The 26,364-nt window shown below is 42.2% G+C and overlaps 1 protein-coding gene across 3 annotated transcripts; it reads right to left on the bottom strand.

Moving 5' to 3' along the window:
- Positions 1-1,663: 1,663 nt before the first annotated feature.
- On the bottom strand, positions 1,664-25,438 carry PODN (podocan). Of its 3 annotated transcripts, none has more exons than XM_059853800.1 (11): positions 24,188-25,438; positions 21,540-21,784; positions 19,939-20,032; positions 18,316-18,380; positions 14,095-14,204; positions 11,705-11,861; positions 10,195-10,310; positions 7,663-8,320; positions 5,217-5,365; positions 3,383-3,596; positions 1,664-2,337 (listed from the first exon to the last, which is right to left on the bottom strand). In XM_059853800.1, the coding sequence occupies exons 1-10, from the start codon at positions 24,270-24,272 to the stop codon at positions 3,416-3,418; spliced, it is 1,860 nt and encodes a 619-aa protein (XP_059709783.1). In that variant the 5' UTR covers positions 24,273-25,438; the 3' UTR covers positions 1,664-2,337; positions 3,383-3,415. The 3 variants fall into 3 exon arrangements, with proteins under 3 accessions (XP_059709783.1, XP_059709782.1, XP_059709784.1); XM_059853799.1 differs by having other exon boundaries at positions 3,374-3,596; positions 24,188-25,432; XM_059853801.1 differs by having other exon boundaries at positions 3,374-3,596; positions 25,160-25,427.
- Positions 25,439-26,364: the final 926 nt, after the last annotated feature.

Raw genomic sequence — 26,364 nt, forward strand, 5'->3', positions numbered from 1 at the left:
CCAACTTCCCAACTCCCATTTTCACAAAAGGAAATCATAAAATTAGAGCCTGTTCCTGGGTCCTGCTCCATGCAAGGTCTGGATTGGACTTTTGGATGATGGGTACCACCCACAGTCAAAAAAATGTGTAGGCTTAGTCCCATGGACTTCTGATGGTTCCTCAACATCCCTCATGGCATTTCTTCCTCCTTTAAGAGCAAGAAATAAACTTTTGAAAGAAATAAACACTTTTGGCCTGACAGCATTATGTCCAATGTCATAGGTGCTGATAATACCAGGTAAGTGAGGAGTAAGGCCTGTGGATCTCCCTCACCAATCTCTTACAGAACAATCAAAGAATCTTGGGGCATTTGAGGCTTTTACTGGGTAAGAGTGGTGGTGTTTTTTGGAGGGGGTTTGCTGCTGGAAAACAGTGCCCCATTTAAAGGACAGATTCAGTGTGCAACTACTTGAAACTAACTTGGATAAGTGTTTCCTAACTTTACCTTAATACTATATGCACCTTAAACTGTAGGTGAGTCTCCTTTGGCAAAGGCTGCTGCTTGCTCGAGAAGTGTAACAGTACACGTGTCATCCTGACATTTTGAGCCTGATTCTGCAGGTGCTAAAATGAACCTTCACTCCTGTACTCACTGCATCAGACTCTCAGGGGATTCAAAGAAGTCTGAGGCATCTGATTTTTCATAGAATCTTAATCCAAGGGACAGAAGCTTGAAGACAATAGAACAGTTCTCCATAAAACTATACAAATCTGCATATTCTCAGATTGTTCAGGAGTTTAATAAATTGGTGTTTTTCTCAGAAAACTGGCAGAACTTCCACTGGAAGTTTGCTGGAGATGGCTAATTGACTTGAGCTACATTCTGTAGACATTTTACATAGAAATCTATTCCAGCAGTCAGTTGGAAGGATATTTTATTGCTCAGCTGTATAACTGATATTCAAAAATGTGTAGGTTTTGCAATTTCTGGGGCCAAGTTTTTACTTTTTCAGGAAGCAATCCTTCCTTCTATGATTAATGAGTGTGTTGAATTGTCTAAGGTAGGGAACAACAGCTTGAAATTACTGTCATGAGCTATGGGAAACCAAAGGGAGAGTGTGGAACTAGATCTCCAGCAGGAAAACAGCTGGTAAAAAATTAAGCCAACTGTGTTTCCAAGTCAATCCTGGAATGCAGTATGCAAAACAACATGTGTTCAATCAGAAATCCTCAAAAGAAAAGACCATTTTGTCAAGCAGATTAGCTGCCTCAGATGAAGGACATTATAATCAACTGAAAAACTTGTACCTCTGTAGGTCTTCTTTTCCTTGGTTTCTTTATTTTCTGATTCCAACAGGAGCTGAGAGCACTCAACATCATAAAATAGGGGAAGCTTTAAGGGAGCATGACAGCAAGCACTGTCTCCAGACTTGAACTAAACAAATTTCTTGTGATACTTAATGGTTTTCTCTTAAGACAACCCACACTCACTAATCTCTTCTACACCATTAGTCTCACTCCTGCCTCTGGGTGGGAATGAGATACACTGCAGAAAATTCTATCACATCCATTAAACTCCATCCTGTCATTCCATCCTCTGATAACACCTTTGGAGACATTCACCCAACTGCCCCATGGGCAAACAACAGCAAGACAGAAACTTTACCAAAGCTCTGTAAGGCAGACATTTTATATATGTATTTATTTATATATTCACAAGAGCAATTGTTTTATCTTAAAACCTTTCTAAAACAGGAATATACTGCAGGTTTTGGCAGTAGAGATAAAATATTACGGGATCCAGCCTTATTTTGTTTTTCTCATCCAAATATACACATTGTTATAACAGAGAAATAATTGCATCCAGAATTATTACTGCTGCTTGATGACCAAAATGCCTCATACACTGCTCTGCACTTGAAACTGCTGCAGATATTCATCTGCCCTGGCCAAGAACAGCTTCTTTTGGGTGGAGGAAAAGAAAAGAGGCATAAACATGGTTCACTTAAAATGCAGTGACAAAAATGGCATTTGAAGGCCTGTGTTCAAAACAGTCCCATATTGTTATTACAGATGGAAACAGTGAGGGAAGAGAAGCAGAAGAAACAAAAGCCAGCTTTTGTGAGTTCCAGAGCAATCCCTTATGATCCTGGGTCTTGTATAAGATGATTTGGAAGCTTTGGAAAGGCATTCAGGGTCTCTCCCTGAATAAGGCACTGAAACACACTGTCTTCCATGAGCCTGGCCCAGTGCCACGACAGTTTCTGCATAATTCATTGCACGTTTTGCTAAGTGTTCTCTGTATATCTATATAGATGTATACACATAGACATATATGTATTTTTCCATATGTTTTCCTGCAAAACAGAAAAATAAAATAAGTTACATAATGGAATACAGAATTCAGAATAAGACAAACATAGTACCTGTTGACATGTCACACGTGCCCCAAAACTAAACCAGAGAGGCATTGATTTTGAATCTGCCCTAAGTCTGTAGATATAAATTATTTCTTGTTTAACAAAGTTTTCATATAACTCAGCCAGGAGGGCTAATGTTTGACTTCCCAAGTACCTTCTGCCCTTTTCAAGCCCCATCATCTTTTAAGCTTATTAGCACTATTCCTAGCAATTCCTTGTGTCATTCTCAGTGACAAAATGTTGATTAGGGACAAAACTATTTTTTCCCCACTCTTAGGTCTCCAGAAGTAAAGAGCAATCCTGAACCTCTTCATCTTTGAACATAAGATGCTTAAGAGATGCAGTAAATAGATCACTATTCTTATGAAAAGAATGCATATTCTTCAAATATCTTTGTCCCTATATCTTTTTTTCCTGCAGTTGAAAAGAGATTCAAGTAGACATGCTATTCTTTCCATAAGAAATACACTAACCATAACATTATTTTTCTCCTCTGAGTGGTCAGTGATTGAAATACTGCTTGAGACAGAGTTTGTAATCTAATGACACATTTAACAGACACCAATGGGTCCAATCTTACTTTAATTTGTCATCTATTTTCACCTCATGTCTTCTGCATCAGCAAGCTTCACAGTTTGTTCTTTGTTTTCCTTTTGAAATAATTGCTTAAAAGTATCATGAAATATCTTTGCATTTTTTGTTATCAGAATTAGTGAACAAGGACTTGCATCTTTAACAACTCTGTCTTATTGGCTATAAACAAAAGCCAATCTGATAAAACAGATATATACCGGTTCATTTTACAAAATATTGTATTTTCAACCCTTTTTGATTTGTTATTCCCAGTCATGCTTTAGTGAAAGTCTTTAAGTTCAGGGTTCAGACATTCACTTGTTATGCTTCAATCATGTGTGTAAACTGGAATTATTTTCACAAGAGTCTGAAAACTGGGGCCTTAATTTAACTCACTTACAGCTGTTACCTCCCATGTGATGGGATTGTGTGAGTTCACATTTTATCTCAATTCTTCTTCCTCTTCCTCGTCCTCATCCTCATCTTCCATTTCCTCTTCTGAGTCATCCTTATTCTTTGAACTGTTGCTGAATTCGAGGTTCCCTTCAATATCCAGTACCTGTAAGTGCTTCAGGTTTTGGAAGATACTTTCTTTCAGTGCTCCAACTGCAATCTTATTAAACCTTAAACAAACAAAAAGGCACCCTTGTTAAAATAAACACATTTTTATAAACAACAGAGAAATTAGGGGACTAAGAGGAAACCATTCTGCAGCTACTCTATGCTGAACCCAAGCTACTCTAAGTTTACACTGACTCACAACAGCACTCTAGAAGTGCTGACTCCTCTGGATAGGGAAAGAAAAAAAAATCGTGATACTGGAATTCCTCCCCCACAAATTCTTTCTCTTGCTATTCTCCTTTCTCCTTCCCGGAGAGGAAAAGCATCTGCTTCACAGCCCATATTTTAAAGTATAACTGATTTTTCATAAAATTCTGTGTCATTCCTGGACAGTTTAATTTTTCACCTACTAAACTCAAAATAAAGTAACCCTTTAAACACAAAGCAGTCATTTTTCAGCTGTTATTTGCATTTCCAGGAATACAAATAAACTAATCTGCAGTTTATGAACCTGTCACATATACTGATCTGTTACTTTTGAACACCCTTAGAATTGTATTCTGTGTAATATTCCACATGTATATTATTGCTTCACAGCACTGCAGTGATTAATGGCCTCCGATTAAAAAATACGACTGAGCTTGGGTGGAGTTGCCTCCTAAATATGTTAGCAAAAATGTTTTGCAAATTCCTTTTTTCTTTATATAGAAATATAGAATGTGGCATGTGGTTTCTGGTTCATATCCAAGCATTCACTAAAATCTCATAAATGTGAGCAGCTGAATAGACAGACTGCTCTAATTTACACCAGACTTTGTAATTTTGTTTGCTTGGTATGGAATCATTCATCCATAAAGGTATGCTCCAGAACTATTCAGAACTACAGGGCAGTTTAGCTGCATATAGTCAAAATAAGACCATATTTAGTCTTCTGCAGCCTAGGCTTTTTGAACACAGCTGTTGGATCAGCTTAATCATATATTAAGGAATTCAAAAATTACTTCTAAATAATATTTTCAATAATATTCCATCAGATTAAAACTGAATATATCACAGGGACAGATTCCCTTCTTGTGCTATAAATCTCTGCTTCAGTCAGTTGTTACTGTGAGTTTACATTACATGTAAAAAAAGGTCAGTATCTGTCATCTACAAAAACAAAGTCCTCATCCAACTGACAGAGTGGGAAAGAACCCAGCAAAGCCCCTAAACTGGGTTACGTAACTGTCACAGTTGTAACTTGTTACTTGTTTCTGACAAAGCTATCGAGGGAATGCACACAACTCCAAGATTAGTCACACACACCTCACTGGAGGGGGATTTTGTCAAAATCCATGGCCAACAGACACAGGCAAAGCTGCACTTCTACTAGGGGACTGTAAACTTTTGGTTCACAGCTGAATATTGGAATATGACATCATGTTAAACATCAATTGCCCAGAATTACTGGCATGCCCAATCCATTCTAATAAGCATAGAAAAGACAAGCTTTCTAAAAACAGTTTATTATGTGTACCCATGTTGTTTCTGAGCAGATGAATATAGTTTTGTCACATATTAGTATAAACCAAATATGCTTGTTCAGAAAGTAAGAATTTTAAATACTTTCTAAAAAATAAGCAATTATAAAGCAGATGAAGAAGGAAAAAATCTTGTGTGTTGAAGTGGAAGCTTGACCTTACCTGAGGTAAATCCCCTTTATTTTTGGAGTGGATTCAAAAGCATTCTCTGAAACTGTTGTGATCTTGTTGTTCTGGAGATACAGATATTCCAGAGATTCTGGCAGGCCTAATGGGATAGATGTCAGTTGGTTGCCAGCCATGTCTAGTGACTGCAAGGAAGAGACAACAAGGGGTTAAATAACTGAATTGACATATTAGAAACACACCAGAAAGAGATTTAATTTTGAAGTTATATTTATTATAGAATAAAATAATTTATTCTACCTCTAATTTGCAGCAAGGTAAGTGTGGCCAAGACAATTCTAGTCTCTTACACTCCTATTTAGCATCCTGATTTCACATGGTATGTCATGCTGGTTTGTTTCATAGTTCCAGCATTTCTTTATCTTTGTCCCCAGGCATTAGCCCATGTCTGTTTAAGTAAATTAAAAACAGGCTGGGTTTCAGATATGCAGGAGAATTCCTTGGCATCTGCTACTGTGAACACTTCGCTGGCTAAGGATGGTGATAGGTACAGTTACACATAAAACCATCTGGAAATATTCTAACATGGAGAATGTATGAAGACAGCAGGACTAAAGGTCATGGTTGTTTCTCAGATTAATTTTATGCAAGAGAATGGATCAATAGAAATGTTTTGTTATCCTGTATTTTAGTATTTTCCCAGCACCAACCTGGCACTATTTACCCACTACGCAAAGCCACACTTCTGCAAACAATTGTCCTCATTCCAGTGTTTTTATTCCTCACATAATGCCAGTCTGGAAAACAATTATCATAGAACCATTGAATTGTTTAGGTTGGAAAAAAGCTTTAAGGTCATTGACTCCAACTGTTAACCCAGTACTGCCAAGTCCATTATGTAAATGTCTTGCTTTGCAGTTGCAGAGTCTCCAGTTACTTCCATGGAAACAGTATGGACTGAAGTATATATTAAGTATATGCATGATCAGGATCTTTATGGGTGGTTATTTGCCAAATTCACTCCAGTGCAACAACTCAGAAACCAACTGCACAGTTAAGCACTTAATGATAAAAAAGATTCAGCTGGAAACAACCGACAAGAATGAATGCTGTTCCAAAGAAAAGCAACAGCCATAAATGCCCCATTAGTCCAGCAGAACTTTAAGTCTGTGCTATTATCTGCACCCTGTTTAATGGGAGTGGGGTTTGCTGTGGGGTGGCCAATGGTTGAGTGAGCAACACCTCTGGCTTTACACTGACTGCAGGGAGGGAGAGTAGAACAAAAGTTCCACACAATTGTGAATCTGGACCTCTGAAAAGGAAAGCTCATCATTCCAACCAGCAACTCCAGCTACCCAGCAGGGATCATGACCCATTTTTGTTTGAAAATAAAACAACCTACATTTTATTAAGGTACTGCAGAAAAACAATCCCAGCTGTCTGTAATTTTCAACAGCATCTTCCTTCCAGGCTGCTTTGCATGTTAAATATATTTGCTCACACATGTATCAGTGAGGCACCAAACAAATGCAAAAGGTACTATTCAAGCCAGGGACCAAACCTGCAGCTGGTGCAAAGAGCTCTGCAGACACTGTTGCTGCATTGCTGTTTGACATTAACTGAGAAACAAGCCCTTGGTTATTCCCAGACACAACAGAAAGGGAAACGTTCCCATAGATTAACGTCAGGATTGTCTGAAAACACACTGGGGGCCAGTGTGACATATGCTGCATGTCCTTATCCCTGATCTGCTCTGAGATGTGCACACTTTGCCTGTGCAGTGACCTGACCATGTGCCCCTCCATGGCTGCTGTATGACACAGGCAATACCTTTCACTGCAGGAAAGGGGCCGTTGCCTAAAAGGAAATGCAGACAAATCCTTCAGTCGGCGTAACAATTCCGAAAGGTCATTTTGCTCAGCACAAATGTGATTGTTCCTGCCTGCCTTATGGTTTGTGTTTAACTTTCTCCAACAATTAAGCAAATGAGAAGACTGCTGATTGAATCCAGACTCCGAGCTGCTCCCCAGGTGCCTTAGCCAGCTGAGCTGCTAAATCCTACAGCTTGGCTTGTCTGACTATAAGCTGATGTGGGGGCTTTGAGAATTAAGAGTGTTTTTGTTTATGCATTCCTTCCTCCTGCTGTCTCTATTCAGAGCTGATTTTAAATCTTTTGGGAAATGAGCTGTTTGAAAGGCCTAATTTCAGTTTTAATGACAACATTCTACTATGTTTTCCTGAAAATATAGGGCACTGTCAGGATTCAGACACAAAGCTGGACTGGCCAGCAGTGGAAGGTACCCACCTCTGGCACAATAGCACATCATTTCTACTCTAGAAAAACAGAGTGTGTAGCACTAACTATGCAACCCCAAAACACGAGGACCAAGCACATTTAGTATTGGTGCTACATAATTTGATTTAGGCAGACAGATGAAGGTATCAACATCACTAAAACAATTAGAGAAGGTGGTGTTTCTACCTGAAGACTGCTGAGTTCTCTCCATGCTCTTGAATAAATTGAATTTACTTTCAGTTTATTGTTGCTCAAATACAGTTCCCTCAGTTTTGTCATCCCAGACAAAGTCCCTTTTGGGATGATGCTTATCTCGTTCTCCTTCAGCTTCAGAACCTGCAAGTTCTTTGGAAAGCCAAAAGGCACCGTGTGGAGATTGTTTCCAGAAAGATCCAGGGACTTCAGTTGCCGCAATTTACGGAAAGCCTCCCGATGGATCTGGGGACTTGTGAGCTTGTTGTAGCTCAGGTTCAGCTCTTCAAGGAAGTAAGTGGTAGCAAAGTCATTCCTGTTAATCTCTGAGATCTGGTTATGAAGGATCATCAGTGTCTTCACTCGCCGGGGCAGCCCGCTGGGGATCCTTTCCAGCATGTTGTTGTACAGGTGGACAGTGTGCAGCTTCTTTAAGCCCTGGAAGGCTAAGGGGTGAATGCCTCGGGCTTTTAGTTTGTTATTGTGGAGCAGAAGGTACTCCAGGTTCTTAATTTGGGTCAAGACATCTCTGTCAATCACCTTAATTGCATTCTTCTCCAGGTGGAGGAGGACGATGTTTCGAGGTAAACCACTTGGGATTTGTGAGAGGTTATTGCTGGACAAATCCAGATATTCAAGACTAGACAATTTCCTTGGGAAAGCAGGAAAGAAAACATTTTGATTCTTCAAGGTGAAACAATAACCAACTTGCTCAAAGATTTTGCAGTCTTTGCTTTAGAGCCTTTTTACCCAGCACAGCTTCCACGACTGACTGCCCTTTTCTGACTTGTGACATGAGTGATGTGGACACCAAAACAGGGAGCTCCCATATTGCCATTAGGGATTAGGACTTGGCACTGCCACTGCTCCCCAGCCACACCAGCAAGAGAACATGCCAGAGTCCACAGACACCCAAACTGCCACTGAGCTGAGGCCTGAGATCTGTTGTGCAGTCCCAGATAGCAACATATGAGCAATTTTAGTGAACAAATACCACAAGGAAAATGCCATGGGACCACCACCCAAACATGGAGTTTAGCTCTCAGTTTCACAGAAACAAAGCCTGAGCATGAGTAATTTCTGTCTCTCTTAAAGTACTTGCTGAAAGTGAAAGGCAGGTCTGCTTTCTAGATGATGAAATGTTACTTTTATGGAAAGCAAAAATGCTAACTTAGTGTCCTAGGCTAAGGTAGTGAACTTCTCATGACCCTCCAGTATTATGGAAGTGAGTCAGGGCTAGAGCTGCTTTGTGTAAGCTACTGAATCTGGATTCCACGGTCTCAGTTGATGCTAAATTAAATCCTCAGACCAGCCACTTATACCAACTGGATACGGATCAATGGTTGTTCCACGGCCAGGACTGAGGAACCCTGTATTCCCTTGTATTTCAAGTCAGTTTCTCAGCTCAAATTAGAGTTTTAATCTACTTGACACAACATAACCCATTGCAGATGACCAGAGAGTTTTCAGGAAACAGGAAGACTAATGTGTTACAGACATTACTTACTGGTTACTACACTGCTGTTCCAGCTATCCAAGCATGCTCTGAATAAACAAATAAAATCTTTAGGTAAAATGTTTCACTGCTGCCATTTGTAAGGTTTCCCCAGGATGGGAATATCTTAACAAAAATTATATGTCCAACATGACCTGGAGGTGAACTCAACACAGATATAGTAAACTACTAAGGGAGGTTTCTGGGAATGGGAAATGGAAAAGGAAAGCACAGTTCGTTATATTTTTGTGTCTGGAGATCAGGAGGGTTTACAGAACTAAATTATGGGCAGGACCGATTGTGTGGTCTGGATTTTCAGGTAGAACAAGGGCAGCATTCAGTGCAATCAGAGAAAAAAAATGTTAAATTTTTGAAGTGCTAAGTCCCAGGCTAAATGTAGGACAGCCAAAGGCTATTTCTGTTGCACCAGTTGGTAGGAAAGCTTTTGCAGCCATCTGGCTCTTGAGCAGCACCACTGCATCCCTGCCTGCTCCAGCAACCACCTGCACTGGGATACAGCTGGGCATGGGCAATTCACAGCTCTGTGTGTGGGGCTGCTTTCAAGCCACCTTCACAGAAACACCCAAGTGGCTCCAGTGAAGATGAAGGTCTGGTTTTAATGTCCAGTGAAGTGCCCTAGAAACTGGAAAGTCTCAGGTATCCTCACTTTTTACTGTTCTGGAAGAGCAGAGAGTAGCTTTCAATGTTGTTCTACGTGGCCGTTGCCAGAAGGGACTTAGTACCTGATGTGACTGGGTCTGTGGCAGGCACAGACCCGGTCTGATTAGACTGGAGTGGTCAAGTCTAATGTTCAGTGTTCTGTCTTCTGTATGAAACAATTCTGCAACCACTCACCCAGACCTTTGCTCTTGAATAGCAGCATCTGCATCTCAGTCTTAGCAGTGAAATGCATAACATCATCCAGCTTTGAATAACTTTAGTTTCTACTGTGTCCTTTGTTCAGTAGATGCTCGACTGTCCCAGAGGGGGCAGACAGACACAGAGGTACACAGTGCACATCTCAGTCTCACCAGAAAGTTTCGTTGTCCATTCCCTCATTAGACAAGTAGTTATTCTGCAAATACAGCTCCCGCAGCCCGGCAAGCTCACTGAAGGCTCCTTTGGGAATCTTCTCCAGCTTGTTGCTCTAGAGTCACCAGAAGCACAAAGCACAGTATTTGGCATCGATCAACACAGCATTTGGGTTCTGTTCAACTAGCATGGGCAATTAAACTTCAGAAGGGCGAAACATGAAATATTTAGGGGGCATTATAATGTGATGGACAGACTGGACCAGATTCATTTGTCAACTTATATAAAGTAGAAACCAACACAGACAAATTTGGCTGAGTGTCTCAATAAATAATAAAAGAAAAAAATCACATCTGAAGTACACCCCTCAGATATTTCTGGCCCACTTTTGGCTGCCTCTCATTTCTTATTGTCCTGTTTTTTCCCAGTCAAAATATCAAGGTAAATGTTACTACTGACAGATGGTGCACTTGCAAATAAAACACTTATTTCTCTGCTCATCTCCTCTGCAGGGAAGGAGACAAGTTCATAATCCTCACAGTGTGAGTCCCCTTTGGGAGATAATGATTATCTGTAGGTGTTGAAAAAATGCAGGGGACAAATAAGTTCATACTTTGGAGGGAAAATCCAGCAATTTAAAGGACTGGACTGGTTGCGTTTACTTTTCTTCAAGCTGGAGAAGCCTGTATTCTAGAAGACTTTAGCAGGAATTCTGGTGAAACCTTCAAGGGAAAAGAGAGCTGGGAGGCAGCACAGAGCTGCCTCAGTCCAGGGCTGATAACAGACTCCAGTCTCTGCATGTCCAAGGAGCTGTCAACACTCAGAGCAAGCAGACCCGGACTCCCCACCGCTGTGGCTCTCCCATTGCTGAGGCTCAGATCTCCAGCTCAGACATGATGAAGTGTTTTTATCAGAATCAGATGACATGGAATTAAAAATGCTGGAGAGTAGTTAACAGCGCAACTCTGCTATTGCACTATGGCTGGAGGAGTTGCAGTAGTACAGAATGTCTGATCCAAACTGAATTGCCAGTTCAGTAGCAAGCAGCAGCCACTGATGCTGGGAAGCAGTGGTCTGTGTGAAATGAGTAAGAGAGCAAAGCCTGTAGAGAGTGGGTAAGCAGCTGTCAGGACAAGTGGCATGAGCGGCAAACTTCACTGGGAGGCCATGGAGACATGGCCATGGAATGATGCACTTCCTATTCTAATATGTATTCATGTCGTTTTATGCAGGGAGGAGACCAACAATGCAACCACACAGGGATTTGCAGTACATCCCCCTGCAAACACAGAAAGGCATTTCTGTCCCCTGTGAGCGTTCTGGTGATTTGCAAAAACAAACTATTGCTTATGGACAAAAAAGGAAGGAGATGGGGACAGCTGCTGTTGAGAATACAGCAGGCAAGGCCTAAAGTGGGTCTGGGGGCACTGGGATGTCTTGGCCGTGCGGTGTGAAAGCCACAGTGCCTTATCACAATCCTAAAGGATTACAAAACATCATTGCCATTACCTGTAAGTGTAATTTATATAGTGCTGGAGGGAGATTCTTTGGAACATACTTCAAGAAATTGCTGGACATGATGAGTATCTCCACATTTTTAGAGCCATTGAACATATTATCAGGTAACCCAGCATCTGAAAGTTTGTTGTTATGAAGATACACAGATCTGTTGGAAGGAAGCAAAAGATGAAGTTCAACAGATAGGGAGATCTGGAGTTTTTGTTTACTTAGAGAAAGCTTAGTTTAAAACTTAACTTCAATCTTTTCTTCTTTTCTTGAGATAATTAGATTTGTTGTTAAAATGTGCTTTTTAACTTAGCAAGGGATACAGATGCAAAACCAAATGGTCAGCCCCAAGACTCTCTGAAAGTTATGTCTATTCAAAATCCAAACCCGCACATGAATACAAATTTCACAAGTGGCCTTAACTTCTTTACAAGAAACAGAGTGCAAGCCTGGGACTTTGCAGTACTTAGAAACACAGAATGTCAGTGTGGGGCCTCTGTCAGAGGGTTAGAATTCATCTCTTTTTTAACAGATATGGCCCCAGTTTTAACTTCTCTTTGGAACTGAGTCTGCTTGGGCTTACAAAATCAGCCTGGAGGTCTCATAAGAAAGGACCATCTCATAACCCTCCATTCTTTCTGCTCCCATGAAGGCTGGAAACACCCCAGGAAACAGTTTCTCTCCTACTCTTAGAACTCAGAATAGGATACTGACAGAAAGACAAGAGATTTACTCAGTCTGGCAGACTTTTCTCTGTGCTTTGGTTTTCAATGAGCCATTGGGATCAAGAGACAGAGTTTCTTACTTTTCCTTTGCCCTTCTTACTTTCAGCTTTTAATACTCACCAAATAGTTTCTCCTAACAGATTTTCAGAAACTGATTCATCCTTACACAGGTTTAAATTCTGTACAAAGCAATGTACCTCTATGAAGTTATTCCTCCTTTTCACTGGCTTAACTGCTAAATTAATTAATTTTACTTTTTTTTAACAGAAGAAATTATAGGCTTTTAGTGACCTTGATTACCTCTTCCTTTCCTGTGTTTACCTCCAAATGCAGCAGGCAGCTAAATTTGTAGAGAGAGGTTAAAACTGCAAAAGTGTCAAAGTGAGCTTTTTTAACTTGTTCTTGGATTCTCTACCAGTAGCAGAGAACTTGGCAACATCCTTCTGGAAGGAAGGAAAGGCTCAGTATGGAAATACAATTGTGTGATCACACACTCCAGGGAGTTCAGAGCTACACTGGAAGTATTGTTTACCCTGCATGGTCAGCTGTACTTTTAACTCACAAATATTTGCCTTTCTGAAAAACTTACTCTCCAAATAATCAGTCTGAGATCATGAACTTTGCTGGGGGCAAAGAAAAAAACAACTGAAACAACTGTGTTCGGATTTTATATAATTAACCTTGGAAATCAATTAGCTCTTATTCTGATTAAAATTTGTGTTTGTATAGAAGAGTGTGAAAATCACTTCAGAAGAGTCAATAATTTTAATATGGAATCAAAAGACAGCAGCATCTCCACCTGAGATTAAGGAAGAAAACATCAATAAATCTAGCTTCTTTCATCATGAGATATTGCCAGAAATCTGTGAGTGACTCAGCCCTTTCAGCTTCCAAGAGCCTGAGAGACTAAAGGCCCAGGAAGTGCAGAGCAGCCCAGCTTTCAATGAATTCAGTGGGAATGGAAAGTTCTCAGTTCATCACAAGACTGGGCTGTAGGGGCTCAGCTGGGCCAGCTGTAATTAACTGCTTCCAAACCTGGCTGCACAAATCGCTCCCAACAGTTTGGGATGTTTTTGCAGGATCTGGATGGTGCAGTGTGTGGATGCTGCAGATTACTCAAAACCCCTTCAGCAAAGCCCACAGCTCACAGGAGGTGGTCTGGGTGCCTCTGAGTTTGACACGGAGATGCTGCTGTCAGTCCAGATGAGAAAATCACAGCCTGAACCTAGCAGAGACCTTTGGCAGCAGATCTGGAGTATGAATCCCTTCTGAAGGTGCTGAAGTGCTTACCCTGAATAGAACTGAGTTCTACTGCACTGAGTACTGTCCCATCCATCTGATTTTACTTTTTAAAATGAACAGACCGTAATAAAACTAGAAATTTTTAGACAGCTAATCTCCATTTTGAGAAACTTAATTGTTCTTTTCAACTCAAATACACAAATAAAATGGGGACAACTTCATTTGATATTTGCAGAAGTGTCTGGCAGCTAGCAAAAGCCCTTGAAATGTGTTTATTTGATCTTTCATGCTGAGAATAACAAACAGCTTCTTTCCAAAAACACGAGTAGGCAATAATATAGTTTAGCCAGATATTTTCTTATCACCCGCCAACGGCATCCAAGCAGTGGCAGAACACCGGTATTGTTTTACTTCCCAGTCCCTTACCTCAAGTTTGGTTTCTGTCCAAATGTGAGCCCATATATCTTAGTGAGATAATTGGCTGCAAAATCTGCACTGATCAAGGTATTTGGTAGGAATTTTGGAGCCACTGTTAGCTGTAAAAGAAATATACAGGGGAGTTCCAATGAAATGTAGCAAATGTTTTAACCAAGTATTAGAGCAGCAGCAAAACACTTTCAAATTTATCTTCCCTAAACAGGCAAAGATAAATTAAACTGAATGTAGATTTCATGAACAAAAACAAATTGTCCTCACTCACTAATCTCTCCAGGAAGGAGACAGACTTTTGCTCTAAGATATGAAAATGTTTGTTTTGGTTGGAAGGGTCCTGTCTCTTTTTGGTGGAAGAAATCAAGAAATTGTTATTCAGAGAGCAAACACTTTGCTTATTATTGTTCCTAATTCCTCAGTCTGCTGTGCCAAAAGAACTCCAACCCCCCTCACAGTGACCTACTGCTCATTCTCTTACAAAAGTGTATTGTGGAGGGGAGGTGTCACTTCACACCTTTGCTCCACTGCAGCCATTTATGATGATCTCTGCAGGGGGGATTCAGGCTCCCAAAGAACAAGGACACTTCTGGGCCAAATGATGAAATATTGAATGGCACTTCAAAGCAAAGGGTACAGTGATACCTTGTTCAATAAACAAGTGATGCATCAGGAAGTACAGAAAGGCCCTGTCCTCAAAACTTTATAGCTGACAAGAGGTATAGGACTGAATGTGTTGCTCTTGTTGCTGTTTTTATCAGTGATTTTAAAAGCTAATCCTAGAAACACCTGCATCTGAACAAATTGGTGGAGTAAAAAGCAATGATCCAAAAAAGCTGTTTTAGAGAGCATCCAGGTAATACAATAGCCAGGTTCACTGAGGGGCTGTTAATAACAAAGTCATTCACCCACAAACCAAGAACACAGGTTACCATCCAGGCTGGATGGAGGGCAGTTTTCTGGCAAGCATACACCCAGAAGCTTTATGTATCAAGATTAAGCCCTTGGGAAACAAATTTTTAACATAATGCTGTACCAGATGATCCTTGAGTAGAGAAGACAATGAACTGCAGTCAGCAGGTGCAGCCACCCTGGTTCCAGGTGTTCACTGCAGTACTGATGAGACCACTCTCTGTTTTACATGCACTCCAAAGGGAGATACTGAAATCTTTGAGATCAGGATGGGAAACTGGGGCAATGGAAGGGATCTGCCTTCTAGCCTGAAGTTCATGGAATCTGTAATCTTCCTTACAGCTCTGTTGGATAAATCTAGCTTCTTTCATCATGAGATATTCATCATGAGTGAAGCAGAACCTGGCTCTTTCAGCCTACAAAGCACAGTTTGAAAAATATGAGAAACCATATTTTTCAAACTTTTATTACCATAAAACTGCAGTGGGTTATGAATAATTGTGTAAAACCAAAAATATCTAAGATATGAACACTGTGTGAAAGAAGAGACATTTTATTGGAGAACTGCCTAACCCAAGCCTTAAACTATGTATTTATCTAAAGGCAGCCTACACCCCTCTCTACTGGTATGTCAAGAGTGCATTGATGAACTCCATCCATGGCCTTCCAATTTACTGGACTCATAAAACAGTCTTTAAAAAAAAAAAAGAATACATTATTTATTGGTTTTCGTTTTCAGCTGTCCCAAAACTTCCATCCTTAGCCTGTCTTAAACATTTGTGTGTCACAAACACACAAAAAGATCTTTCCCATAAATCACACTCCTATCAGCATTTCCAGATGGTTTGTGAGCACTGGAATGAGCCATTCTGCATAGTCCTGCAGTTGCTCTTGGCTTTGGTGGTAATCTCTCACCTCCTGATCTGGGAGATATGATTTCAGGGAGTTGGATAAAAGCACTCATCTCTGACTGAGGTCTGACTGTGCCTCAGAAAGAAATAAGTCTCTGCCATGATGTAACACTGACAATTCAGACACAGGAAACAAGCCTTAATCGTTTTCATACACAGTGGTACATTAAAGCTTTTCTCCAGTCAATTAGGTCACAACTTTTGTACAAAGCAAAGGGCATGGCTCAGACATGCGAAATGAGAGACATCAGAACCACAAGAAAGAGGAAAAAGAAAGAGAAGTTTAATCCAAAATGAGTTTTCACTTGCTCAGGGTTTTGCTTTGGCATTTCAGCACTTGGTCATGAGACCGATTTTCACTGATTACCTTCTTGAAGGATTCATGCCAGATTGTTTTAAGTGTTAGCAAAAATAAAGTTGACTTGAATAGCTTTGTCTAATTTACTGCCTAACAAGAAGCAATCTGCCATTTCTCCTACTGCAATTTTCTTTCAACTTTGCTGCTGCACCTTCCTTTCCGTATGGCAGAGTGTTTCTCCATTGTTAACTAATGGATTCAGATGATTAATACAAAAGTCATTACCAGATTTGAATTGCTTGGATTTTTCTTGCTTGGATGAAGCTTTGATAAAAACAGAAGTGCTGGATTGAGGTGAATGCCATATCACTTTGAAGATATGGGGAAATGTAAACCTTCTGTCACCAAAATCACCTGCTTACAGTCAATAATGACAGCTCAGGATCTGGTCTGTCATTTGGTGGAACAACTTCTCTCATTAACAAGGTTTACTGTGCAATCTATTTGAGAGACAAAAAACACGAGAGTGGAATGAAAAATTAAAAAGGAAACTACAGCATCCACTCTTTACTTGAAGTACTAGTTACTCACAGGCCACAGAAGGCTTTTAGTCTCTTACATTTCTTTTCTCTGACCAACTGTGCCAGTTTAATGAAAGATGATTTAGCTACATCTGATGGGATCACAATGGAAGATAAAGCAGCATTAAAATAATCCATAAAACAAGAAGCAAACTACCAGCAAATCCCTGCTCTCCTCCAGACACCACAGTAACTTGATCCCCAGTGTTTCCTGCTGCAGAGGAGATGCAGTCTGAAGCCAATCTGGTTTGTCCTGGCTTGTGATTTATAAAGAAATGTGTTATTTTTTTTGCGGGTCCACAACTTCTCACTGTAACTACTTGTGACAATCGCTGATGTTTGCAATTTCTTTTGGGATTCTTTTTTCTCTGCAGCAAAGCCAGAAAAACCAAACACTTTGTTTTGTTACACAGGGAAAATCAGAGTGCTAGGTTCTGGAATATTAGTCACAGTCTGGCTTGTTCCTTTTTATGGAGTTATTAACTGCCAAGATTGTTACATGGAAATGGTGCTTGAAAGAGAGAAAAGAACACAATGTTACTGTACTAAGGAATGGGTTCTATTCTCAATGTATGGAGTGATTCTGGATGTGTCTTGGCTTGAAACCTGAATGTGGCCACATGTGTTTAATCAGGACATCAAATGGTCCCAGATTTTAAGGGGATAATAAATATATATACAGACATGCAGAAAGAGAGAGGGTGGGATGGAAGGGCAGGATTTCTGTAGACAAAGAAGCTCTGCCTGATGTTTTAACTTATATTTTTCTGTGGATCCTAATTTCTTCTGTAGCAAATATTTGTGGACAACCACTGGGGATAAAGGAAGCCATAACAGAAACCACCCAGATGTAAGGGTATATGAGAAGCTATTTCATTTCCTAGCTTTGGCAGGAAAAATGTGCTTCTGTCAATACATCCAACCTGGGTCACAATAGGAAAGCACCTGGGATCTTCTCCATCAGAGGAAGAAATTCAGCTCCTATCACTGCAGCTAAAATAATAAATTAATGACTGGCACAGCTTCACTTGTGGGGGTATCCTCCCCACAAGTAAGAATGGGAGTCAGGGAAAACTGCATAGCTTTTTACAGATCTTCATGGTTCAAACACAGGCAGTAGGATGTGTTTGTTCACAATTTTTTCAACCAACCTCATCTGGTAAGGCAGCATTTCATATAATTACCCAACACACAGGCAGGAACCAAATCTGCATGCAGATGACCCAAAGCCTACTGAAGACAGTGGTAATTTATGTATGCAGGGGCTTTCTGTACCTCCCTACACAAGGGAATCTTTTCACCAGGTGCACAGATAAACAAGTGTTCAAAATATACCTGCATGTGTAGCCTCTAAACTTCACATACTGTTTTGACCTTAGATGAACCTGCACTAGAATATCATTTTAGCAAAGTTTTACTTATGTAGTGTATACATTTTAAAAGAATTGACAAGGTGATCATTTAATTTTCAGAACCCAATTAGAAAAGAGCTCTGAAAGGCTTCAGAGCCTCTTACCTTATTGTTTGCCAGGTACAAGTAATTTAGGTTCTCCAGATGCTCAAATGCTTCCTCTGGCAACCCTTAAAAACAGGAATAACTAATCAGTGACATCAGCACCTTAATGCCTTTCTGAGTGAAAATACCAGAGGGCAGCTTTCCTTCTCAGTATCTTCCATGTGAGATTGAAACACTTTTTATAGCCACTGAAACAATCTGATTCAGACCTATTAGTATCTATTTTTATTGGAAAAATTAAAAAACAAACCCACAAACCAAATCAACCAATACACACTTGCTAAGAGCAATGGAGGACTATTTAAAATCCTGATCACACAAGGCTTGTGGCCAAGCCCACTGGCAGGTGTCAGGTACAGAGCTGTGCAGATCTGCTCTATGGCTGATTGTCAGTGCTTGAAGCAACCACTGTATCTGAGAACCTTCTCCTGTAATTTGCATAAGATTCTGCAAGTTTATTTCTTGCTAGGATATAATCTGAAGTTGCTTAGAGATCAGATCAACCTGATGTATGACTATATTGCTAAAATAACCTGCATGTCACAACCCTTCTCTTGCTCTGCTCCTCCACAATTCAGGTGTCCAAACAGTAACCAGCTCAGAGAGCTGGTCCAACTCAGGGCTTATCCTGCCCCAATAATTGTTAATTTTCAGCTGAGTCACTCCACATCCAGCTGATGACACAAGCACAACTGCTGTCACAATGGAAAGCCTGCAAGAAACACTTTCACCTGGCACTTGTCAAAGACAAAGCTATTTTCCAGGTCCAAACATGTTGGAAACTCAGGGCTGCACTGAAAGTTGTGAAAGAAAACATGAAGGCCCAAAGATAATAGTGTCAAAGGGTGGATATAATAAGCACAGCTTTCCCTGTGCTATGAAAGATTGCTGTGCCTTGGGGCCCATGTATAATATGCCCACATTCTCAATAAATTTTGTTCTCTGCCATTTCAGTAAAGATAAAAAGAGCATCCAGATCAAGTGGGTGACACAGAAATTAATAATAATTACATCTTTTGTATCCCATATCCTCCTCCCTTACTGTTTACTCCAATTCCTCTGTTTCTTTTACTTTCCTCACTAAACCACTTGTTAAGTTTCTCAAATAAGCATGAGACTGAACAAGAAAAACCTGCCTACAAAAATCAAAATTGTTGGAGAAGGGTAGAAATGTCCTTATTTGCAATATACATATAAATTCATACCAAATTTGACCAGGACAAAACTAGACCAAACTGCCCTGCCTGACGAGACTGGACTAAACAAGGTCATTCAGGAGGAAATCATTCAGCATGTGGACATTTCTGGTTCTCAAGTGCATTGCATGAAGTGCCTGTGGGAGCAGAGGGAGTTTCCTGGATGAGGAGATCTCACGCCACAGTACACGAGCTGCTGCCAGGTCTCCTCCACTGGTTCAGCAGGGCTGCATTCCTCCACACTGAGTATTGTGTTTCAGATGATAAAGTGTCTCCATGCTCTGTGTGATGGCCAGAGGAGTGAGGCTCACAGCAAACCCCTCCATCCAAGCAATCCATCACCGTGGCTTTCCTTATCAGCTGTCACTGGCCTCATTGCATAAGCTGGTGCTCTGGAGGCACAGGCTCTGTCCACCCCATGGCTCACCTTTTGAAGTCAGCCTGTTGTTTTGCAAATTGAGAGTTTCCAGTCTATAAAGACGAGCAAGCTCTTCTGGAAAGATTTCTTCTATTTGGTTATTCTAAGAAAATGGAGAGTATTAATCATCAACAAAGTAATCCAAAAAGGATCCCAGTAAACCCAGACTATTAACTTCAATAAAATCTGGAAGTGAACCCACCATGTCAAATCCTTGTCAAGACTTCTCTCATAATGAGCCAAACTCAGATCTCAAACCAAAAACATCCAAACCCAGGAGCATTTGAAAGCCTGACTTCTGCTCATCTCCAGGAATATCCAGTTCATGCACCAGCAGCACACAAAGAGTGTGATTATGCCTGGCAAGGCCCACAGTCCATCTGCCACAGCCAAACCTTGTAGCTGCAGCAAAGTATTTGTTACAAGGTTGGCATGGTGGATTTCCAAGCTTATGGCTTCTGTTATTCATGGGTTGTTTAAAAAGCCACAGGTCACGGGCAGGGAACATCAAACCAGGCTCACTTGCACTGGTTGTGCTGTCATGGGTGGCTGCCATCAGATTTTCATTAACATGCTGACTAACATTCCAGCCATTAATGACTGGTTCTAGCTTTAGCATCTAGGGGACCAGTCAAGGACCCACTGGAAGCCAGACCAGTGCACAGAAAGTGACAGCTGCAGCTCCAAAAAGCTTCTTTTCTTTCGGTAGCAGAGGCAGGAGCCATGGCTAACTCATGCCTGGGACAGATCTGCTGAGGAAGGTGCCAGCTTACGTTAAAGTTTTTCTAATTGAAAAGCTCTAAATAAAATGTGCATTTCATCCATTGAACAGAACTGACTGATGGGAGCAAGAAACCAAAACCAAAAGGGGCAGGCATTGAAAACCTCAAGCACTGCCACCGCTCTGAGGAGGCACAGCCACAAGGCTGCCACATTCTGGCCCTTCAGGTGTCAGAGCACTGGCAGGGAAAGGACACCTGCCCAAATGCTGGTCACAAGGATCAATTAGCTAAGAGCAGAGCATAGAAACCTGATGACAGTCTAGGACATCCTGATTCTTCTTCCTGAAGCTGGAATCTCACATCTTATATGACCTTTTCATGACAAGATATGAGGTGTCTGGAGCAGGACCACTTGCTGTAGGCATGACATTAGGCATGATGGGTGGCAATGGCCATGTCACACCTGCTCCTTGCTGAGTCCATGTGCTGCAGGGAGAGGTGGGACAGTGGGGGACATGGGCTGGCCCTGCCTCTGGACTGGCTCTGGACTGTGTCTGAACTAACACACTGTGCTGCCCAAAGAATTCTCTGTCATTTAGCCCATCTTCTTCAAAGACACCTCAAAATGGAAGGGCTCCACCAGAAATTTGGGTTGGCCAAAGGAGAAACAAGAAATTGTTGGTTTGGACAAAAATTCTTCTAATGGAGCTGTGAGAGAATGTGCAGCTCTTTTTCCCCTCCCTGGATGTGAGGGGAGAGGATGCCGATAACCAGGAGCCGGTCCTGCTGCACCTGCTGCTCACGGCGGGAGCCGAGGAGGCGCCGAGGGAAGCAGCCGGGGTTCAGGGGCAGAGGGAGGGCACGGGGGGCGATGGCTCGCGCCCTTACCTGCAGGGAGAGGTGGTTGGTCAGCTCGGGCAGCAGCAGCGGGAACTCCTTGAGGTCGATGCCGCCGCAGTCCACGACGCCTTCCTGGGTGCAGCCGCAGTCGCGGGGGCAGGCGGGGCCGGGTCCGGGCCGCCGCCGCTCCGGGCCGCCCTCGGCGAAGTCGCTGTCGGCGGCGCAGCCCAGGGCCAGCAGCGCCGGGAGCCCCAGCAGCGCCAGCAGCGCCCGGCCGCCGGCGGGCATCGCCCCTGCGGGCCGGACAGCGGGTCAGCCCCGCGGGGCAGCGCCCGGCCGAGCCCCGCAACCCCGGCCCGGCCAGGGCCAGCCCCACAACCCCGGCCCGGCCGGGGCCAGCCCCACCGCCGCCTTCCCGCTCTCCCGGGGCGCTTTCACGGCCCCTCAAGGCACTTTTGGGCACTGCGCTGCCCAACCAGTGGGTCCCTGGTACAGCATCCCCCGCACCGGCCCCGACTCCCCGAGATATTTATTGCTTTTTTCATATTGAGAAACGCCAGATGATCCCGCAGAGGTAGGGAAGAGGTTACGCAATGTTAGTTCAATGTGGTTGTCTGTCGTACCGTTCCTCACGGTTTTCCATAGGAAGAAACTCTTCTCGTTATTTAAACATAAAGACTGGTCAGGAGTGATTCTCAGAGGGGCTGCTACACGTGCATCAAACAATAACAAAACCTTGCAGCTACTGAAAACAGAACAGGCTTCCTATGGATTTTGGACAGTGCTGATCTGAACCTAAGACGCTTGGCTAATGTTCAGCTTTTATCTTTCTGGCAGCAGGTTAAAATAATCCAAACAGAAGTTGAGTATCTACTGGAGCAGCCAGCTGGCCCTAGCCCAGCCTCCTCGGTCCCACTTGCTGCCCTTCTCAGATTTCATACATAAAGGTTTGCAGTCAGAGCTGGTTATGGCTTGTCATTTATCCTCTCAGCTAGTTTTTCACAGAAGGATTTAACAGCAATGAGAAAGACTTAGGCTGTTTTTAAGGTGAAAAGGCACAATGGATTCATGACCTTATCAAATAAATACTCTCTTCACCTCTGCTCTAACCCAGATTCCTTCTTTGCATCAGAAACAAGAATCCCACAGAGCCAGACTGGCAGCTGTCAGAACTGTGTCTCCATTTACATCATTCACAAGTCTTTGCAGTTCTGCACCAGGAGCTCTCACAGAGAGCTTGGATGCTTGGGAAGCATTGGAGACATCCTGCTCTCAGTCAGAGCCATTCAAGTCTTAAGTAATTTTTTTAAACACTGACTTGTACTTGAAGCAATGGGAGCAAGTGGGACTACAGGGTAGAGCACCCCAAAACATGGATGCTGGTTTTGCTTTAGTCCTGTCTTTGCTACAAACATGCTGGGTGGATGATTTTAAGCATTTATCATTGAGTGCTTGATCACTCTTTCCCCTATTTCACTATTTTACAGCTTCCATATCTGTAATAGCTGACTATAATGAAATTCGTCTCTTTTATAGAACTTTCCTTGTATGGCAAATATTAACACTGAGATCAAAACTGGCCACATGAATATGCCAACAGTAGATTAGTAAAATCCTTAGTATTTGGTGACCTAATCTCAGAAAATATTTCAGAAATCTAAGAGAAAATTATCTCAGAAAGTATTTCAGATCTGTAAGAAAGTATTTTTCCTATATAACAGCTCACCCTTACAGATAGTTGCCAAAGAAACTATAGACAGAAAACCTTGCATCTTCAGTTCTCAATCACCCCTGCTGTAACAGTGTCAACAGTATCAACTGTTCCCACAGCACAGTTACATTACAGTTTTTCTTGGGCTCTCTATGTTTGCAACATGTTGGCTTTTCCACATCTGTTTCTGAAAAGATGTTAGAAAATTAACATGAAATATTCTATCTATTACACACTAAGATTTTGGGGCAATCTCACCCCCTTATCAATATGTGTCTGCTACCATGCCTTTGGAGGGACTGCTGCTCTAGCACAGGGAGACTTTGGATAGAGGAACATCCCTGTACATCTGGAGTGCAGGCAGTAAAACCAGGCATGATGGTGATTTTCTTTTAGTTCAAAGAAAGGCTGAAGTAACTCACTCCACTTCAGCTCATTCCCATGGGCCTGATTCAAACCTTGTTAAGAAAGCTCCTAAAGGAGTAGCTCAAAACCCACTAGAAAGAGTCAGTCCCCTTCCCTTGCTGTAGGTGGGCTTTGGAGCAGGTCCTGCCACCCAAAGACTGAAGTGACACTGAAACCAGCTCAGGGGTTTCTGTGGCTGCATCTTTCTGAGTCCAGACACAACTGATACCTGCACTTCAGTGCCTCACAGCACAGGACTGCTATAAAAGGCACAGTCTCAAGAGGTAAACTGAAGTTTCTGGAGTTACTGAATGCTTCTCAGTGGTTACAGCACTCTCAATAAACAACAGAATCACTTTCAAAATATCTCATCTCTGTTACCTATCATTCCCCACACACATTCTCACAGGACTCACACACATAGAGGGAAAAACATCCACTGGAGAAGATTCTCCTTCAAAATCAACAGGTTAACTGTATTTGTTACACTGAGTATCCTTGCTAAAAGCTGCAGCTGAAAGGCAGGCTGCTGCTGCAGGTTGTCTGACAAGCCAGCTTTAAAAAAAATAGAAAAACTCACCTTTGCTGTCAGAAATGAGATGAATGGAGAAGAACATTTCTCTTGCCCCCACAGGCTCTCTCAGCTCATGCCATGTCAGTAACATGCACTGAGCTCAGAGTGAGTCTCCCCTTTCCAAGCCAGATCCTTTCCAGATGTGAGCAGCTGAACTGGAGAGAGTAACAGGCAACCCTCTACCAGTGAGAGCTTCCTGCACTTCCCAGCGAAATCGGAGAGGAATTTTCCAAAGTCACCATATAGGAAAATGTGAGTAGGAAAGAGGAAGCAGCTATAGCCCGAATATAAAGACTTGGGAAATAAACAATCTCCCATTACTTTTGTCAACACAGTTTGTAAGATCTGTGAGTGAAGCCAAGAGCCAGCATGCAGGAATTGGCAGAAGAGAGGCAGAGACAGTGTGTGTGCTTCTGCATTTCACTGCAGGACACTGGAGCTGCACCGTTACTACATCTTTGAGTTTAGCTGCATTCAATCTGAATTCCAGGTGGGAATGTCCTCCCATTCTCTGGGGGTCTGGTTCAAATTAGCTAGGAACAGATAGATCAGCAGTTTTTCCTGCATTTTATCTCCTTCCCCTTTAACTCTCCCTCCTTTTCAGCATATTAACTGATCTTAGGGGACCAGTGATCAATAGGCTGAAACTAAAAATGGCTTACAGGCAATGCCTCGAAATGTGCTGTGACACCCCATCCACTCAATCTCTTCTTTATCTTCTATGCCCTGCATGACAGCACTAACATCAGAACTTTGCACCACTTAAACACACAGACACAGACACTCAGCCCAGAAGCCTCACATTTCTTATTTCCCCACTCTTGGTAAAAGAACAGGAAGATATATTTCCTAACAGTATGCTCCAAGTGCAGCAATACTCCCAAGAAAGCAGCACAGCTTTTTTTCCCTGACAGCAGTTACTATGTTAAATATAAAGCCACCTGTTTTGTGAGTGCCCTGCAGTGCTCCATACAGTACCTCCACAAAAACTGCAGAAGAGCTGTCCTCACCAACAACACGACCTTCTTGCTGAATTCCAAAGAGGGGACACTGATTCTTTCCTCTCAACTCCAGCTGAACTAAAGTCTAAAGCAATTAAGTTATTTCCTCCCTCTCTTCATCCAGGCTTATATCAACTGGAACTGATCCCCCTGTGTGCCACGTGGAAGTTTGAAAAGTTAGAGTGGGAAGTGTGTTTTGACTGAAACCAAAATAAAAACAAAACAAAGCTGGCTGCTTTTTCCTGGTGACTCAGAGATCCAGGACACATTTGCCTGCTGCCCTTTCTGTATTACAATACCCTGAGTCCATAAAACAAAATATGCACATTTTTTTCAGGGAGGAGGAGTAGGGGGATTACCTCACTCACTATGGAGGCCAGAGCAGCCCACAAGGGAGAGGAAGTGACCTTAACCTTCAGCATTCAACCTTCCCCAAAAGTGCATTTTTATCTGTGTTTTTGCTGTAGAAGTATAGTAATTTGTTGTCAGGTAGCATCTAGAGGAAGTACAGGGCATTATGAAATGAAGGGCATTGTGCCTCCTTTAGTGGGGAAATGGAGGCACACAAGAGTCAGACATCAGATATCCCATGTGCAAAGGTAATGCACCCTCACACTGTGCTACACATTATTTGTACAGGCTTTTTTTTTCTCCAAGTTTTCACTTCTTCCACATCTTACTCTCCTACATCAACATACCCCAGACTCACAATCCCCCTTCTCCAGGCCCAGTGCTGCATTTCCATCATCACACAAATTCTCAGGAAAACCAGAGCTGGAGTAAAATCTGTCTAAAACTGTTCTGCCACACCACTAAGCCAAAGGCTATATGTCCTGCCATGGTACATGGATTCAGCAGCCACTGGTTTTGTTCACTGCAGCTTTCTGGAGCTTTCAGAGCAAAGAATTTCCACTGCAACACTCACAGCACAGAATGAGTTGAGGGAGACATTTCCAGTCAAACTTCAGCCTTCATGCTCTTGCATGTTCCCTGCTGCCAGGCCTGAGTGGTGGCTGCAGCCTGTGTGAAGAAACATTTCCAGGTTTAAAAACTGAACCTGAAGACTCAGTTTAAACTTTGGTATGATTATTTCTTCAGATCTCACAGATGGCAGAGAACCAGGTCCTTGGGCAAACAGCTGCTGGGGCAGCTGTGACAGTGTGTGCCACAACAGTGCTTTGC

This window comes from Haemorhous mexicanus, chromosome 9 (genome assembly GCF_027477595.1).
Source record: "Haemorhous mexicanus isolate bHaeMex1 chromosome 9, bHaeMex1.pri, whole genome shotgun sequence".
NCBI lineage: Eukaryota > Metazoa > Chordata > Aves > Passeriformes > Fringillidae > Haemorhous > Haemorhous mexicanus.